At 33.4% G+C, this 16,445-nt stretch overlaps 1 protein-coding gene across 1 annotated transcript in view; it reads left to right on the plus strand.

The window, feature by feature from the left end:
* Positions 1-16,445, plus strand: part of LOC129222416 (cell adhesion molecule Dscam2-like) — a gene marked incomplete in the record, with an annotated part of 184,272 nt that overhangs the window by 109,227 nt on the left and 58,600 nt on the right. Inside the window, 4 exon segments of the mRNA XM_054856926.1 lie at positions 859-1,007; positions 5,240-5,371; positions 13,228-13,395; positions 15,441-15,511. Coding sequence (XP_054712901.1) covers positions 859-1,007; positions 5,240-5,371; positions 13,228-13,395; positions 15,441-15,511 — 520 coding nt within the window.

The following is a 16,445-nucleotide window of genomic DNA, read 5'->3' on the forward strand; positions in this document are numbered from 1 at the left end:
ATTAAATCCAAAATTTCATCCAAATCGTTAGAGCCGTTTCTGACATACGAAATATAAATATATATATATACATACCCACAAGAATTGCTCGTTTAAAGATAAAAGATTAAAGTACATCATTTTATTATTACTACATACTGTAGGTACCTTTCTAATTTATTTTATGTATCTCTTTCCCGTTGACCACTGAATTTGTGCATCGTAATAGTATTTTATGTTGATTAAAACAGCTTTTTTAGAAATACAAATAAAAATTTAAATATTTATGTAGGAAACGGTAATGCATAGTTAAGGAGTGGTTTAAAGTAGTTTAAGGGGTGTTAACAAATGTCAAAAATAATTAGGTATGTTTAAAAAAAATATATCATCCCTTTTCTACAACGCGAAATTTCGACTTACGCGAGGGGTCTTCGAACACATCCCTCGCGGATTCGACTGTAGTGCGAAAGAAAGACTTCCACAAGCAGTAGTCCCATTGATGTGTTTCTTTATGATGAACTTGTTTATATTGAGTACAGTTTGCTTTTCGTTTGTCCGAGGGGTATTGGAACGCATCCCTCGCGTAAGTCGGGATTCGACTGTAGTGCGAAAGAAAAACTTCCACAATCTTCGAAGTTCGGAAAGAGTAGTTCCATTGATGTGTTTCTTTATGATGAACTTGTTTACATTAAGTACAGTTTGCTTTTCGTTTGTCCGAGGGGTATTGGAACGCATCCATCACGTAAGTCGTTATTCGTTTTGCGAAAGAAAGATTTCCAAAAGCTCCGCAGCTCGGAAAGAGTAGTTCCATTGATGTGTTTCTTTATGACGAACATGTTTACATCAAGTACAGTTTGCTTTTCCTTCTAATTTCAATAGATTTTCTGCCCGGGAAATATCTGATGCTAATCGACTAACTTCTGAGCTAGTGATTGTATCCGCTAAGAGGGAAGATAGTGGCATGTATGGTTGCGCAGCTGTGAACGAGTTTGGTTACGACGAATCCACGTTTCAATTGGTAGTTCAAGGTACGTTAAAAAAATCCTAATTTATTTCATTTCATTTTTATTTACAAGTTAAGATTTCGTGCATTTTTTAATACTATTCTCATTTATAGCTTAAACTACAATTTCTGTCTTTTTACCTTTCCATAAGATACAAATTTCATTGGAAAATAACTGCGTAGCATGTTATTTGTTCCTCGAAAGCATTTTATTGAATATTTTCAAAATATTAAAATAGCAAGAATAATTACCTATAGTCTAAAAAAGGCTCTCAGATAGATTAAAATTGGGTTATAAAAGCCCTTGAGATAAACTGGTCGGAGAATATATGTGTATATCATACATTAAAAGCAAATTGTACATCATCGAAAAGAAAATGAGTAAAAAGCGAAATATTTTTAATTGTTACTCCAAAATCTTAACTATTATGCAATTTCGTTAGTCCACGAAACAAGAAAATGTATGTAACTGAGTTTAATATAAGTAGTTTAAATAGTAAAATGAAACATTAAAAAAAAAAAAAAAAAAAAAAAACTCAAACATTCTGGTCCATTTTCAGAAGAGATGAAAATAACATGAAAATACTTTTTACATAAACATTGATAATATTGATAAAACAGTCTATTATAAAATTATAAAAATATAAGGTTTTTTTTCATTTGAATAGTTATGCATAAATAATCCATACTAACTGAAGTCTTTTCAAGAGTTTTAAGTCCCCTGATTCTATTCATATGTTCTTCTCCCAAACTTAAACTATTATTGTGAGACTGAATACTAGGGCTTAGTTCCTTTGAAAATAGTTTTTAAACTGAAAAATAGTTAGAGCCATCCTAAAATGCTCTGCTTATTACACTTTTTTTTTTTTCAGAATGGGGGTTAAAACCATTTCTTTTCAGTTTAATGAAATGCAATATCTTGAATTATTTTTCTTAATGATTAGTTTTTATGTAAGCAACCAAAATATACTTTACAAGTATAATCCATCGCTTGCAGAAGACCACAATGTACAATCCCTTACCTTAATTATCTCTCATTTAATCCATCGACTTTCTTCTATGCTAGGAAATTATATGTCTGGTCAATAAACCTTTAGCGAAGCGAACGTTCCGAATCAGTTTTCTAACACTGGAATTAAATTTGTCTCACACGCAGCAATAAAATGTTTATTTCAAAGTAGGAAAACATTTGAAATACTTAGTATGATAAGTTTTAATTTAATTTAGTAAAACTGTTACAGTATTGTTTCTTATTTTAGTGATTCATTACTGTTGTTGAAAAATAATTGCAAACAAAAATTCATGTGTACGCCCAAACTGTTTTTGTGCGGTCTTCTTATTTTTATTTATTTATTTATTTTTGTGCGAATTTTTATTGTAAGGTGTGCGAAAATTTCAATCAGATTTAAACATAATTGACAAAGTTATTTATAAAATATACGATTTTTTTATGCCGTCCCTATCCACCGATCAAAAGCAGGTTTGAGTGTATATATATATATATATATATATATATATATACAGATTTTAATTTCGTAATTTTTTAACTAATGTAGTACAAAGCTCAATTTGATGGTTCTAGTCAATGCCTTTACTTAACTTTTTTCTGAACCCTTTCATATTTTAATTACTTTAGTTGCATTACAATGAAATAATAATAGTATTAATAACATTTAAAAATACAATTTTTCTTTTTGAAAAAAATATTTCGTGTTATTTTTACAGCTCATGCCATCAAACACTTCTTGTTTTTTTTTTTTTTTTTTTTTTTTTTTTTTTTTTTTTTTTTTCCCTGAGCTTGCATTTGAAAAATCAAAGTTCGGATATTACTTATCTGAAAATAAATTGACATCATTATTTATGCATAAGAGAAAATATCATTTCCTTCGTTTCTCTGCAGACAGTTGTATTTGTGCCTACTTATTTAAGAAACGCAAGCCAATGTTTATAAAGTAGGTATTTTATTTTTATCTTTTTGAAATTTTCTGCGTACACATAAATGTATTTATCATATAAAAAGGAATAAAAGGTTTAACGTGAAGAAGTAGATGTTTTTTCTTCCGAAAATATTTATACATATTTAATCCTATTTCTCGTTTAAAATTAATGAGCTTGTTTTCATGGAAATGTAAATGCTGTGCCTTTTAAAGAAAGTGATCGAGATCTATTACTATATCGATTTATAAATTTTTTTATTTTTGAAAAGTTAAGGATTAAACATCACAGAAGAGTACCTATCCTTTTAATATATTATTTAAGATTTTATGTAGGTTTCGAAATGAATTTTCTCGTACTATTATAATACGTGATACTTTACTTATTTTTGTAATTAAGAATACAATATGGGTAAGATTTGTTTGATTCATTTTTTTATTGTTCAGTCTAAGCATTTTTAAACACTAAAATATAATTAGTATTACCTACAATATAATGTCATCAGTGTTAAAGAAAATAAAGATAATTTACATTTAACCCTAGAGAAGTCGCGCTTCGGTCGATTCCCCGCCCGATGTCAGATATTTCGTTCTATCCCACCACCCCTTATTCTAATAATGGGACCCATCTGTGTAGTTGAAGGTCACTCTCCCCAGCCTACACACTTAGTTCTGAGAATTTTCTTTGGTATTTCAAGGTTGCATAGCTTTTGGAAATGTATGTTAGTCATTTAGACCAATAGCGCGCCATCCTAGTCAAGTGTCATTTTCTCAACGATACTTCCTTTCTTCTGCTTTCTTCTCACGGATCGCTACGGCGAGGAAATGCCCGAAGCGCGATCACTAGCGTAACAAATGGAAACGCGACTTCTCTAAGGTTAAAAAATATAATTCCTAGTAGAATTGGGATTAACTACTAAAAAGTGGTAATCTGATTACACCATGTTTCATGAATGAACATATAATGCATGAAGTTTCATGCTGAATGAAAATTTAGTTCTACGCACAGCTAGAAGATAGAATTTTTACTAAATTTCCGTCACTCCTGGAAAAATATAAGGAACAGCTCTTTCTTAGTTAATGATCTTAAAGCTGTTCCGTATTTTTCCACTGTCTGGCTTCCATATCTATAATATTGTCATTTCCCCCATCCATTTTTTTTTCTATTTTGCATATTTGTATTCATATGTTTCCATTCAATTTTATCTGTCTTGCTTTGTTTATTTTAAACTTAGTTTTATAATACGGTGGAAATTTTCTCCTTTCCTTCTATTTTTGTTTTTATTTTTTAAGTTTTTGTTTTGTTATATTTCTCTGTTTATTCTTCCATTTAGCTTTTTCTTTTTTTGAGATTCATTGTTATTGCCATTGTTTTTTTTTATTATTTATCTGTTTTTTATTTTTATTTATTTATTTATTTATTTAGCTTTGTGGCTAAATCTTTATCCAATCGAATTATATCTTTTTCTTGTGTTTATACCTCTGAGAAAGCTCTCGTCTATTGTTTGCATTCCCATTGGCGCTTTATTGGTAAATGATTTTCGGATTGGTTGTTTGGTAAATCCGCCATTTTTAGTTTTTGAGCTGCAATCTTTCAAGACCGACCGACCTGGCACTTTGATTTTTTGGATGTCTTTTCAGCCATAAGCTTATTTTTTTGTTTTAAAAAAGGCGTTCCTTGTAATGCCAAAACACGTGTCTGCGTCTAACAGTAATCTGCGATTTGTGTTTTTTGACATTGCTATTTCTTATTTTACTTTCTTGCGGTTCACGGTTACCGACATTTCTTTTTGTTTAAGCTTCGGCTTAATCTTTGTCCAATTGAATTCTTTCTTTCTGGGTTCCGTACCTAAGAGAAAGCTCTTGGCCTTTGCTTGCATTAGTATTGGTTCCTGATCGGTTTATAATTTTCTCATTGGTGTTTGGCTAATCTGCTATTTTTATCTTTTAAGCTGCTTGCTTATCTGCTCTTGGCTTTTGTCGAATGTCTTTTCATCCATATGCTCTTTTTTTTTTCATTGAAAAAGGCGTTCCCTGTAACGCCGAAACACGTGTCTGCTGCAATTGGCAAAGTTGTGTTTTTTTTAACATTGTTTTTCTTACTTTACTGTTCAGCACAAAGATAATTATTTATCTTACAAAGGTATTTATTTAGCGTACTCGAAAGTGGTTTCAGAGGTATTCTAATAAATAGTAGAAACAATATTTTGATACTAAATTTAATTTTAATTTCACTCTTATTTCATATTTAGAAATAATGGTGTGTATTCTTGCTTATAAATCTATACGACTTAATTATAATATGTATTTATATACTTCGCAGGTGTTCCAGATCCCCCTATCAACTTGACCGTGACGAATACAACTAGTAGAACAGTGACAATTCGTTGGGAAGTGCCTTTTAATGGGAATAGTCATATTACGGGTAGCAGCGTGCAATACAAGATGGCGGAAGGTAACTGTCATTAAGATAAATTCGAGTAATAATGTACATTATTTTTATTTCGAACTGGTGGTACCCGCACGACTTTGCCCGTAATAGAAAAATTAAAAGGTCTTGGTTCGCCTGTATATTTACAAATAATGTATGGTGAATTTTCTCGCCAATTGGCTTGTGCCCATGTTACGGTTCCACGTTATGATAATTTCGTATCTCGCCAATTGGCTTGTGCCCATGTTACGGTTCCACGTTATGATAATTTCGTAATTTACTCGTCCATCTTATGATAATTTTGTTCATAAAATTTGAATAGAAAAAGAACCACATCGAATTTTCGGATAATTGCTTTGACGTGCACACCCCCATGCTACAAACTAACATTGTGCCCAATTTCATGAAAATCGGCCGAACGGTCTAGGCGCTATGCGCGTCACAGAGATCCAGACATCCAGACAACCTCCGGACAGAGAGACTTTCAGCTTTATTATTAGTAAAGAAGTTAATTTTCAATTTACTAATATTTTAGGTTAACATTATTTATTGAACGAAAAATTTAGTATTTCAGATTTTTTAAGAACGTTTTTATTAGAGTTTCGTCTCATAAATTAAATTTTATGAGGGTTTAAAATCTTGCTTAAAACTTTTACTCATGGTGGGATACACGATTGAAAAAATTCCATTACATGTCGATATCACACAAAGTTTATCCCCGCTAAAAATAAAAGGAAATAAAGGATAAAAAAAAGGATAACTTATAATGTGCTTACATATGCACATCCACATATTCTTTTGTATTAACTTTTTCAAAAATACTTGAAAATTGCCATTATTAGCACATCAGAAGACTATAGAATTATATGCAAATATGTTTGGTCTAGCACTTGGTCAAAAATATATCAGTAAATCATCAAAAAGAAATAAATCAATGTAAGAAAGAAAAAAAAATAATTTGAGTTTTGACATCTTGAATTTAAATTATGTTTTTCGCAATCACGGGTGTGTGTATGTAGGCGTGTGTGTTTGTGTGTGGGGGGTATGTGTGTTTGTGTGTAGGGGTATGTGTATGTGTGTAGGGGTATGTGTATGTGTGTAGGGGTATGTGTATGTGTGTAGGGGTATGTGTATGTGTGTAGGGGTATGTGTATGTGTGTGTAGGGGTATGTGTTTGTGTCTGTGTGCAGGCACTAATGTGTGGGTAGTTGTGTATATGTTTTTGTGTGTGTATGTGTAGGTGTCTGTATGTATGCGTATGTGTATGTGTGTGTATGTGTTTGTGTATGAATGTGTTTGAGTATGTGTGTAGGTGTATGTGTGTGTGTGCTCGTGTATGTAGTTGTGTATTAATGTGTTTGAGTATGTGTGTAGGTGTATGTGTGTAGGTGTATGTGTGTAGGTGTATGTGTGTGTGTGCTTGTGTATGTAGTTGTGTATGTATGCGCGTGTGTGTAGGATATGGATGCAACCTGGAGACGGTTTAATGTGTTTGAGTATGTGTGTAGGTGTATGTGTGTGTGTGCTTGTGTATGTAGTTGTGTATGTATGCGCGTGTGTGTAGGATATGGATGCAACCTGGAGACGGTTTTCGCTATAGGAGCAGCATCGTGAGGACCCAGTCGACAGTGATGGTGCGGAGGATGGCGGTGAGAAAATAAAATCAAAGAACATCAAAACAGTCAAGTGAAAGCAATAAGCAATCGTGATTGCTCAATTAAAAAAAAAGAGAGATGCTAATGAAAAGATTGCGATATTGTTTAAACTTTAGAAACTATAGTTGGGGTAAACCTAACCTGGAAGCATCGCAATGATATGATTAGGATCCGCAATGCCGCCAGGTTAGGATTGCCCCAACTATAGTCATATGAATGACACGCAAGTTTTCTATTTGAAACTCTTACTTCAAAGTGTGAATTTAGGGCACATTATAGGAGAATGTAAGGCAATGTGAAATAGTTAAGATAACTTACCTTTTTTTTCATAATGAACAAATTTGAAATTTGTTTTGAAAATTACAGAACATAAAGAAATAACAATGTATCAAATTACATTGAAATGACTGTTGTTTACTCTTGGCAGTAAATTAGCTCCTTAAAAAATGTAATTTGAATTTTGTCATCTTGAATTCAAATTATTTTTTTCGCAATCACGAGTGTGTGTGTGTGTTTGTAGGTGTGTGTCTTTGTGTGTGGCGGGTATGTTTGTTTGTGTGTGGGCGGTTTGTGTATGTGTGTAGGCACGTGTGTTTGTGTGGGGGTATGTGAATGTGTGGGTAGTTGTGTGTATGTGTAGGTGTGTGTATGTGTTTGTGTGTCTGTATGTATGCGTGTGTGTATGTCTTTGCGTATGTAGGTGTATGTGTGTGTGTATGTGTGTTTGTGTGTGGGGGTATGTGTATGTGTGGGTAGTTGTGCGTATGTGTTTGTGTGTCTGTATGTATGCGTATGTGTATGTCTTCGTGTGTGTAGGTGTATGTGTGTGTAGATGTATGTGTGCGTAGATGTATGTGTGCGTAGATGTATGTGTGTGTAGGTGTAAGTGTAGGAAAGTAAGTGACGCAACCTGGAGACGGTTTTCGCTAGAGAAGCAGCATCGTGAGGCGGCCGGCCGGTCGACGGTGGCGCTGCAGAGGGTGCTGGCAGGAAAATAAAACGATAGCACATCAAAACAGTCAAGTGAGAACAATAAGCAATCGTGATTGCTCAAAAAGAATACATCGTTCACTTTACCCCGCTATTTCATTTTGTCTCACATTCAACTGCATTAGGGACTCATTATTCTGGGAAGAAAAAATATCGTATTTTTTATTTTTTTCATTTTCTATCCCTATTGATGGTTTGCACTGGTTTTCAGCAGCGACTTATTTGAATGCCATGTTACATTCACATTTAAATGCCTATTTTTTGATAACATTCTTCAAAGTCTTCCTGGACTTTGACTCCCTGTTTAAAACCGAGAAAAAAAATGTTTAGTTATGGTATGTGGTTTATGGGGGAAAAACAATTAAAAACTTTGGGATTTACTGGAAAAAAAACTAATACTCTTCAGTAATGTATTGCTAAACATTGTAAAAAACTTACTGTTCACATGACAAATTTTATTCTTTACAAAAGAGCAAAAAGTAGGCATTTTCAAGCGTACCAAATTTAACAAAACATAGATACAGGTAATGTGTGAAGTGTGATTTTTTTTTCATTCCCACTAAGACTGTTATCTACCTGTTTATAGCATCTTCAGTATGTACCTTATTGGTCATCGATAACAAGAGCAGCTTTGCCTTCCGCCCCCTCCCCCCCCTCCCCCCAGAGAATCCACACCCAAGAGTCATTTCATGTCCTCACTCAGTTCTCACCATAAGAGCATGGCAAAAGGACTAGCCTAGTCCTGCAAGAATCTCCATATTGAAGCCAAAGCCAAAGAACAGCTTTGTTCTCAGTACTTTAGAAGATTAAATGCCTATTTTTTGATAACATTCTTCAAAATCTTCTTTGACTTTGACTCCCTGTTCAAAACCGAGAAAAAGTGTTTAGTTATATTACGGTTTATGGGGGAAAAACAATTAAAAACTTTGGGATTTACTGGAAAAAAGACTGATACTCTTCAGTAATGTATTGCTAAACATTGACAACAATTTACTGTTCACATGACAAATTTTATTCTTTACAAAAGAACAAAAAGTAGGCATTCTCAAGCATACCAAATTTAACAAAACATAGATACAGGTAATGTATGAAGGGTGATTTTTTTTCCATCCGCACTAAGATTGTTACCTACCTGTTTATAACATCTTCAATAGCCGTGTTCATAACGCACTTTTCGACCTGGTAAATCCCCGCTCTGACTCCACAAAAAACCGACTGAAAAATTCCCCGTTTCCATGTGAAAAGAGGTTCTCCCATTATACCAGAGAAAGCGGTTTTTTCCCAGCATCCTTAGCGGCTAGTAGACGAACTTGTTTCGCGTAATGCATTCTGGGTAAGAACACCGCTTTCACTCCAGAAGCTAGCAGGAGGAGAAAGATTCCAGATAAACCTCGCAAATAACCGGAATGCGGTGAAAAGCAGGTTTTTTCCAGTGTCGAAAGTGTCCATGGAAACGGCCCTAGTGGGTACCTTATTGGTCATCGATAACAAGAGCAGTTTTGCCTTCCGCCCCCTCTCCCTAATCGATCCGCACCCAAGAGTCATTCCAACTTCTCACTCAGTTTTCACCATAGGCAAAAGGACTAGCCTAGTCCTGCATGAATCTATTCCTATTCCTATTCAGAGTCACAACTGACTACAACTGTATTTATGTCGAAGACTGCATACTAAGTGCCTTGCCTTCATTATTTTATATACCGATAGATGGCAGCACCATCACCGGATCGAACAGTTAATGAGAATTTAGAGCTAGTCCAAAAGCTAATAGCTTCCTGGTGCTAGTACCGCCAGAGGTATCGTTTCACTTGGAGGACATTGAGACCACGAGCATATTTAACGTCGCCCAGTCCCCTTTAATGACGACGGTGGGTCTTCGACCATCGAGGTTCGAACTCAGGACCCTCCGGCCCCGAATCCGACACTCTACCGATCGGGCTACCACGGCCCATGCATGAATCTCCATATTGAAGCCAAAGCCAAAGAACAGCTTTGTTCTCACAGTATGCTTTAGAAGATTAAATATCTTCTTTTTAGCCAGTATCCACCCTTAGCTGTTATACCATTATGTGACGCGATGACCAGTAAAGGTGCGCCTCTCTGAAAAGGTTGTTTCGGAATTCTTTACTATGGTCCAGAGCAGAGCAATCCTCCAGGTTTTCAGCGTTCTTTCAATCATAGTTACAAAGGGGGACTCCCACACCAAAGTAATCCTGGAATTCTTGACTACTAGTACTGTCTAACCACGGATTGTATGGAATTTTCAAACGTCCAGATAAGACGAATCTATCTGACTGAATTGGATAAGTAAAAATTTGATGCGCATATTCCGCTCATTTGAATGAGACTCTGCTTCTGCAAAAGCTGATATCGCTAAAAAATAATAGATTCGTCCATTTCCGGCTGTAAAACAGATGTTTGTCTTTCCACACAATCCGTGGTCAGACAGTAGGCGGAGCCTATTTCATTTCAGAAAACAAAATATGGTACCTAGTTAAATAAAAACATACGTCGGTTGAGGTTAGGAAAAACATAAACTTTATAAGTTTAAACGTTCTTTCATTTCAGTAATTTATTATCCTGAAGAGAGACTTAAAAATTTTTAGAAATGGATGAAAAGGGAAAGCAGAGTGGTTCACACTTTTAACAAATGTATTGTTACAAAATCTGTTTATAGTAATTATTTTTGTGATTAATTTGTTGCAATCTGGCTAATTTTGGCTAAATTTGTTCCATTAATTTTCATCTAAAATTATCGTAGTAACTTAAAGTGTAAATAGTTTCTTGTAGTGTATATACAAAACCCCCTAACATTCGACTGAAGTATACGTTCACCCCATTTCTGAAGGATAAGATTTGTGAATGGAATAAAAAGAAAATATGAGAAATTGGTAGAACATCGTAGGATTTTCTGGATATTTCTTTGCTGGGTATAAAACGCCGGGCGTCTTGTGAAGGGGGGGATAGTTGGTTTGCTTTCTAACTGTGGAGTCTCTTTTTCAGCCGTTCCGCTGGAAGTGTGTATTAGCCTTTGCGCTGTGTTTTTGCATAATTTTAATATATATACGAGAGTAACCGTTTAGTTTACGGTGTTAATTGATATTTGCGTAATTGCTATGGTTAATTTAGCAGTTGTTAACGATATTTCTTGTACATAGTTGTAAATAAATCTCCTGTGTTTTTCTCAAGAACTGTGACGTCATTTAAATAAAGTTTAAAGTTGCACCGGATTCGTAACAGTATGCATAGAACCATGTTTAAATAACGCAGTCTTTTTTTTTTTTTTGTTTTTCTTTTGAAATTATGTTAAAATAAACTACGATTTTGTGAGTACATTAACGTGTTATTTATGCTATTCATTATGTATGTCAGGTATTATCTTCATGAACCAACATAAGAATATGAAGATTTTCTCGATTTCCGAGTTTTTTCTCACTGCATAATTTTTACTTTAAATCGATACTGACTTACATAAAATAGTAAATATAGAAAAATAATAATAATTTGAGTTTTGACCTCTTGAATTCAAATTATGTTTTTCGCAATCACGAGTGTGTGCGTGTGTATGTAGGCATGTGTGTTTATGTGTGTGTGGGGTATGTGTGTTTGTGTGTAGGGGGTATGTGTATGTGTGTGTAGACATGTGCGTTTGTGTCTGTGTGCAGGTATGAGTGTGTGGGTAGTTGTGTGTATAAGTGTTGTTGTGTGTTGGGGAATGTGTATGTGTGTGTAGGCATATGTGTTTGTGTCTTTGTGCAGGCATGAGTGTGTGGGTAGTTGTGTGTAGGTGTGTGTGTATGTGTAGGTGCCTGTATGTATGCGTGTGTGGGTGTATGTATGTGTTTGAGTGTGTGTGTGTATGTGTCTGTATGTATGCGTGTGTGGGTGTATGTATGTGTTTGAGTGTGTGTGTGTGTTTGTGTGTGTATGTGTTTGTGTGTGTATGTGTGTGTAGGTGTATGTATTTGAGTGTGAGCGTGCGTGTGTGTGTAGTTGTGTATGTATGCGCGTGTGTGTAGCATATGGATGCAACCTGGAGACGGTTTTCGCTATAGGAGCAGCATCGTTAGGAGCCGGTAGACGGTGATGCTGCAGAGGGTGCTGGCGGGAAAATAAAATGATAGCACATCAAAACAGTCAAGTAAGAACAATAATTAATCGTGATTGCTCAAAAAAAAGAGAGAGAGAGAGAGAGAAAAGAAAAGTGTTCTGCACTTTGTAACTTGCTTTTACTTTAATTTGCCTTGTATAACTACTAGGAAATAACCTTAACTTAACAAATTACATGTACAGTAAAACCTGTAAAGTTGACCACCTTTGTAAGTTGACCACCCGTCTATGTTGACCGCTTTTGTCAGGAACGGAATTAGTCCTATCTTATATAATGAAAGAAAACCTCTGTAACTTGACCACCTCTCTATCTTGACCACCTGTCTATCTTGACCACTAATGAACCCCAAGTTTGGTTTGGAGTATTGTAAAAAACCCTTTGTAAGTTGACCACTTGGTTTATTTTTAAAAAATTTATTCAACAAATTATTATTTTTATTATTTTTTTTATAGCTTTCCAAGAATATTTTTGATGCCAGACCAACATTTTACCAACTAATGAAACAGCAGCATAACTAAACCTCCTTTTGAGTTTAACCACATGGGGAAACTACTAAGAACCCTTTTATTCTCCAAACTTGTTTTTCTTTTGTTGTTAAACGAAAAAAATTTTATTTTTTGATTAACTATAATTTTTTAGGAACTATTAATATAAAATGATTAACTTTTCATAAACAATAAGACTTTCTTTTTTTTTGATCAATTTACTGAAATTTTAAATTTTCATAACATACTATACATCATTCTGGGAAAATAATCTCTAAAAATATTCGAATAACATTTTATATTATTGATTCAAAGTAATGCTAAACAATGAAAGTGAGTTGAACAGAAAGAGTAAGTGTCAATTAGGCAAAAAATGAATTCATGGTGCAAGACTTACAAAATAATAATAATAATAATAATAATAATAATCATTACCCCCTTTATAAGTTGACCACCTGTCTAAGTTGACCACCAAAGTATTGCACCGCAAGTGGTCAACTTACACAGGTTTCACTGTATTAAAATTTTTGTTGAACTGCATCTTGAACTTTGAAAGTCTTTAAGAATCCCTAAATATAAAAGTACTAAGTAATGTTAATGTAATATGAGATTGACATGATAATTGAAATACACTATTTACAGACAGTTGGAAGGGTCATACTTCGCAATTAATTGTATCTGGGCCTGAAGTTAGCACAACATTAAGAGCTCTACATCCAGTAACCACATATCATGTCAGAGTTATTACAGAAAACGCTTTGGGGAAAAGTAGGCCTAGTACCATTATCAATGTGACGACTCTAGTGGAAGGTAAGGAAATTAGTTTATTCTGCTTTAATTTACAAGTGCAAATATGAATTGAATACATTTACTTATTGTATGTGTGTGTAAATTTACGATCATAAATTAGGCTAAATAATGTTGCACTAAATATTAGGAATTTTAAAGTGTGTTCATTATCAATGTGACGACTCAAGTGGAAGGTAAGGAAATATGTTTATTCTGCTTAACTTACAAGTGCAAATATGAATTGAATAAATTTACTTATTGTATGTGTGTGTAAATTTACGATCATAAATTAGGCTAAATAACGTTGCACTAAATATTAGGAGTTTTCAAGTGTGGTTTTCATAATACCAGACTTTCTGTCTAGCATGTGTGCAATATTTTGAATATGAAAAATATCTATAGCAAATCAAAATTTTTGGATGTATTCTATCATTGTAGCTTGTTCAGGAATGCATACAATACTGCAACAATGAAAAAAAAAATTAAGGGGTTACAGTACCTCAAAAATGATGAAACGATCAAAAAAATTTTTATTGCTTATTTCAAAACTAAAAACTATTTTGAACAGAGGGAAAAAGTTTCATTGCTTTAGTTCAAATATTTAAAAAGTTATGAGTGGCTTTAGGCCATGCTCGCTATGTGTTCTTATGCAAAAGAAAAACATGAAACTGCTTTTTCTCGATGATGGTATTTTTGTGTTTTCTTGTCATCCGAATCCCTAAGGATTTTTTTCTATTAAAGATACAGCTTTAAAGTAATACTTTCTGCAATTAGGATAACATATTTGACAAAACTGTGCATTAGATAAGCATTTTATAAATTACTCAAATGTTTAGAACATGTTCAACCTTTAAAAACGAAATTTAAAAAAAAAAACTTTGGTTTTTTACATAATTAATCACAGAAAATTTTCTAATAAACTCATAAGCAAATGAATGCACAGATTTTTAGAGATGATTATAGTGATCGTTTAGCAAAAAAACTTTTTTGAAATTAGTGCAAAAATTAAAAAGCCTTAGTGATTTTAAAAAATTGAAATTTTCCTCAATTTTTTGAATTTTTAAAAAAAAGTAGACAATATTTTTAAATTATTGATTACGAAATAAGTATGCATGTTATGGTTTCAAAGAAATATAAAATTTACTTAAATTTAAAGAAAATGTTTGAAAGGTACTGTGACCCCATAAACAAATAGTTTTGAAAAGGGCATAGAAAAACATGTTTTTAGTCGCATAACTTATTTTCCCTCATGTCTCCGTCGATTAAATATAAGGTCCTAAATGCTGCCAATATTTTTAAACCGCCAAATTTAATGAGTTTCAGTGAGTAATGGAAAATGCCTTTAACATGTTTGCATATAGATGTTCTGCCACATGTTGACGGTAAAACAGTCGGCGAAAAACTGGATCAATTTTATTTCTCGCCAAGTTTTAAAACTTTTCACTTTTCCTGAAATTTCGGTAAATTTTAAGACTTTATATCTCGGTGACATGTGCACAAGGGCAACTATTTTTTGTGTCAAAAAAAATCTCAATATACTCTTTGAATACTACTAATTAATTAATTAATTAATTAACCCTAGAGAAGTCGCGCTTCGGTCGATTCCCCGCCCGTTGTCAGATATTTCGCTCTATCCCACCATCCCTTATTCTAATAATGGGGCCCATCTGTGTAGCTGAAGGTCAGATTCTCCCCAGCCCACATACTTAGTTCTGAGAAATTTCTTCGGTATTTCAAGGTTGCATAGTTTTTGGAAATGTATGCTGGTCATTTAGACCAATAGCGCACCATTCTAGTCAGGTGTCATTTTCTCCCCGGCACGTCCTTTCTTCTGCTTTTGTCTCCACGGATCGCTACGGCGGGGAAAAGACCGAAGCGCGAGCACTAGCGTAACAAAAGGAAACGCGAATTCTCTAGGGTTAATTACTTTTTAATTTCACTTTTATACCACTCATTTGGTTCCCTAATAAGTATTAATCTTGCAATTATTTAAGTAAAATATTTGTTGGAGAAAGATATCTTTCTGTTTTGTTGCAAAACAAGTAATTGCTATTTCACTCTTCAAGCTCCTTCTGCTCCTCCCAGGGAGTTAACCGTTCATCCTACTGGAGACCAATCTTTAAAAGTGTCATGGAAAGTAAGTAGTTTATATAGTTTACAGAAACAATAGTTAAATTTAAATAAAATTTAAAAAAAAAAAATATTTTCAGTAAGTTACCGCCCTGTAGCCAGGGCTAAGGCAGAAATACATTTGAAATAGCTCGACTGAGCTGCCGTTGTATTTCTTTTAATAATGTTTCATAAAATATTTCATTTATAATAAAAAAAGCTCAGTTTAAAATTAATTTGAAATTATCTTCTCTTATCTATTCGAATAAAAATCAAAAAATGTTCCAAGAGCAATATTCTCAACACAGCTTCTAAAAGATTTAAGACCTCCAGCTGAATTTGAATTTAATTATAGCCTGCTTTGAATTAAAAAAGACAGACCATTGAATTTGTACTTATGGTTCGCTCAACTTGTCTAAGCCCATTACGCTCTTTTAGGCAATTCATTAAAACAGTCATTCAAATAAAAAGGGGGAATCTTTTTGAAATAAAATTTTGTAATTTCGAAGGCGTTCTTTATTTAACAGAGAATACTTCATTTACATTTCTTGGGAAATATTTGACTAAACGAACTGTTCATAGAATTGGTTTTAGATAAATATGTTTAAATAAAAAATCATTCCGAGAAAATCTTCTCACAAACTGTTATTTATTTGTTACAATTATTGTAAGTAGTCGTAGAAATGCGATTATTAGAATATTGTTGGTTCATTAAAATCGTTTTCGGACAATTTTAATGGTGAAAACTATTTCTGAATACAATTTTATCAGTAAAAAGAAGTTAGAACTTCAAGGTAATAAAAAAATGTCTCAGATATATAAGAGTTTACTTGAAATTAAGCTGATTAAACAGAAAAAAAAGTAATTTTAAATATTAAGGAATGTCAAAAAATAAATCAATAAACGATAGGTAAGAATTGGAAATTTCTCCTTTTCTATAAAGCATATTTAAAAATATACAA

Source organism: Uloborus diversus, chromosome 5 (genome assembly GCF_026930045.1).
Source record: "Uloborus diversus isolate 005 chromosome 5, Udiv.v.3.1, whole genome shotgun sequence".
Lineage (NCBI taxonomy): Eukaryota > Metazoa > Arthropoda > Arachnida > Araneae > Uloboridae > Uloborus > Uloborus diversus.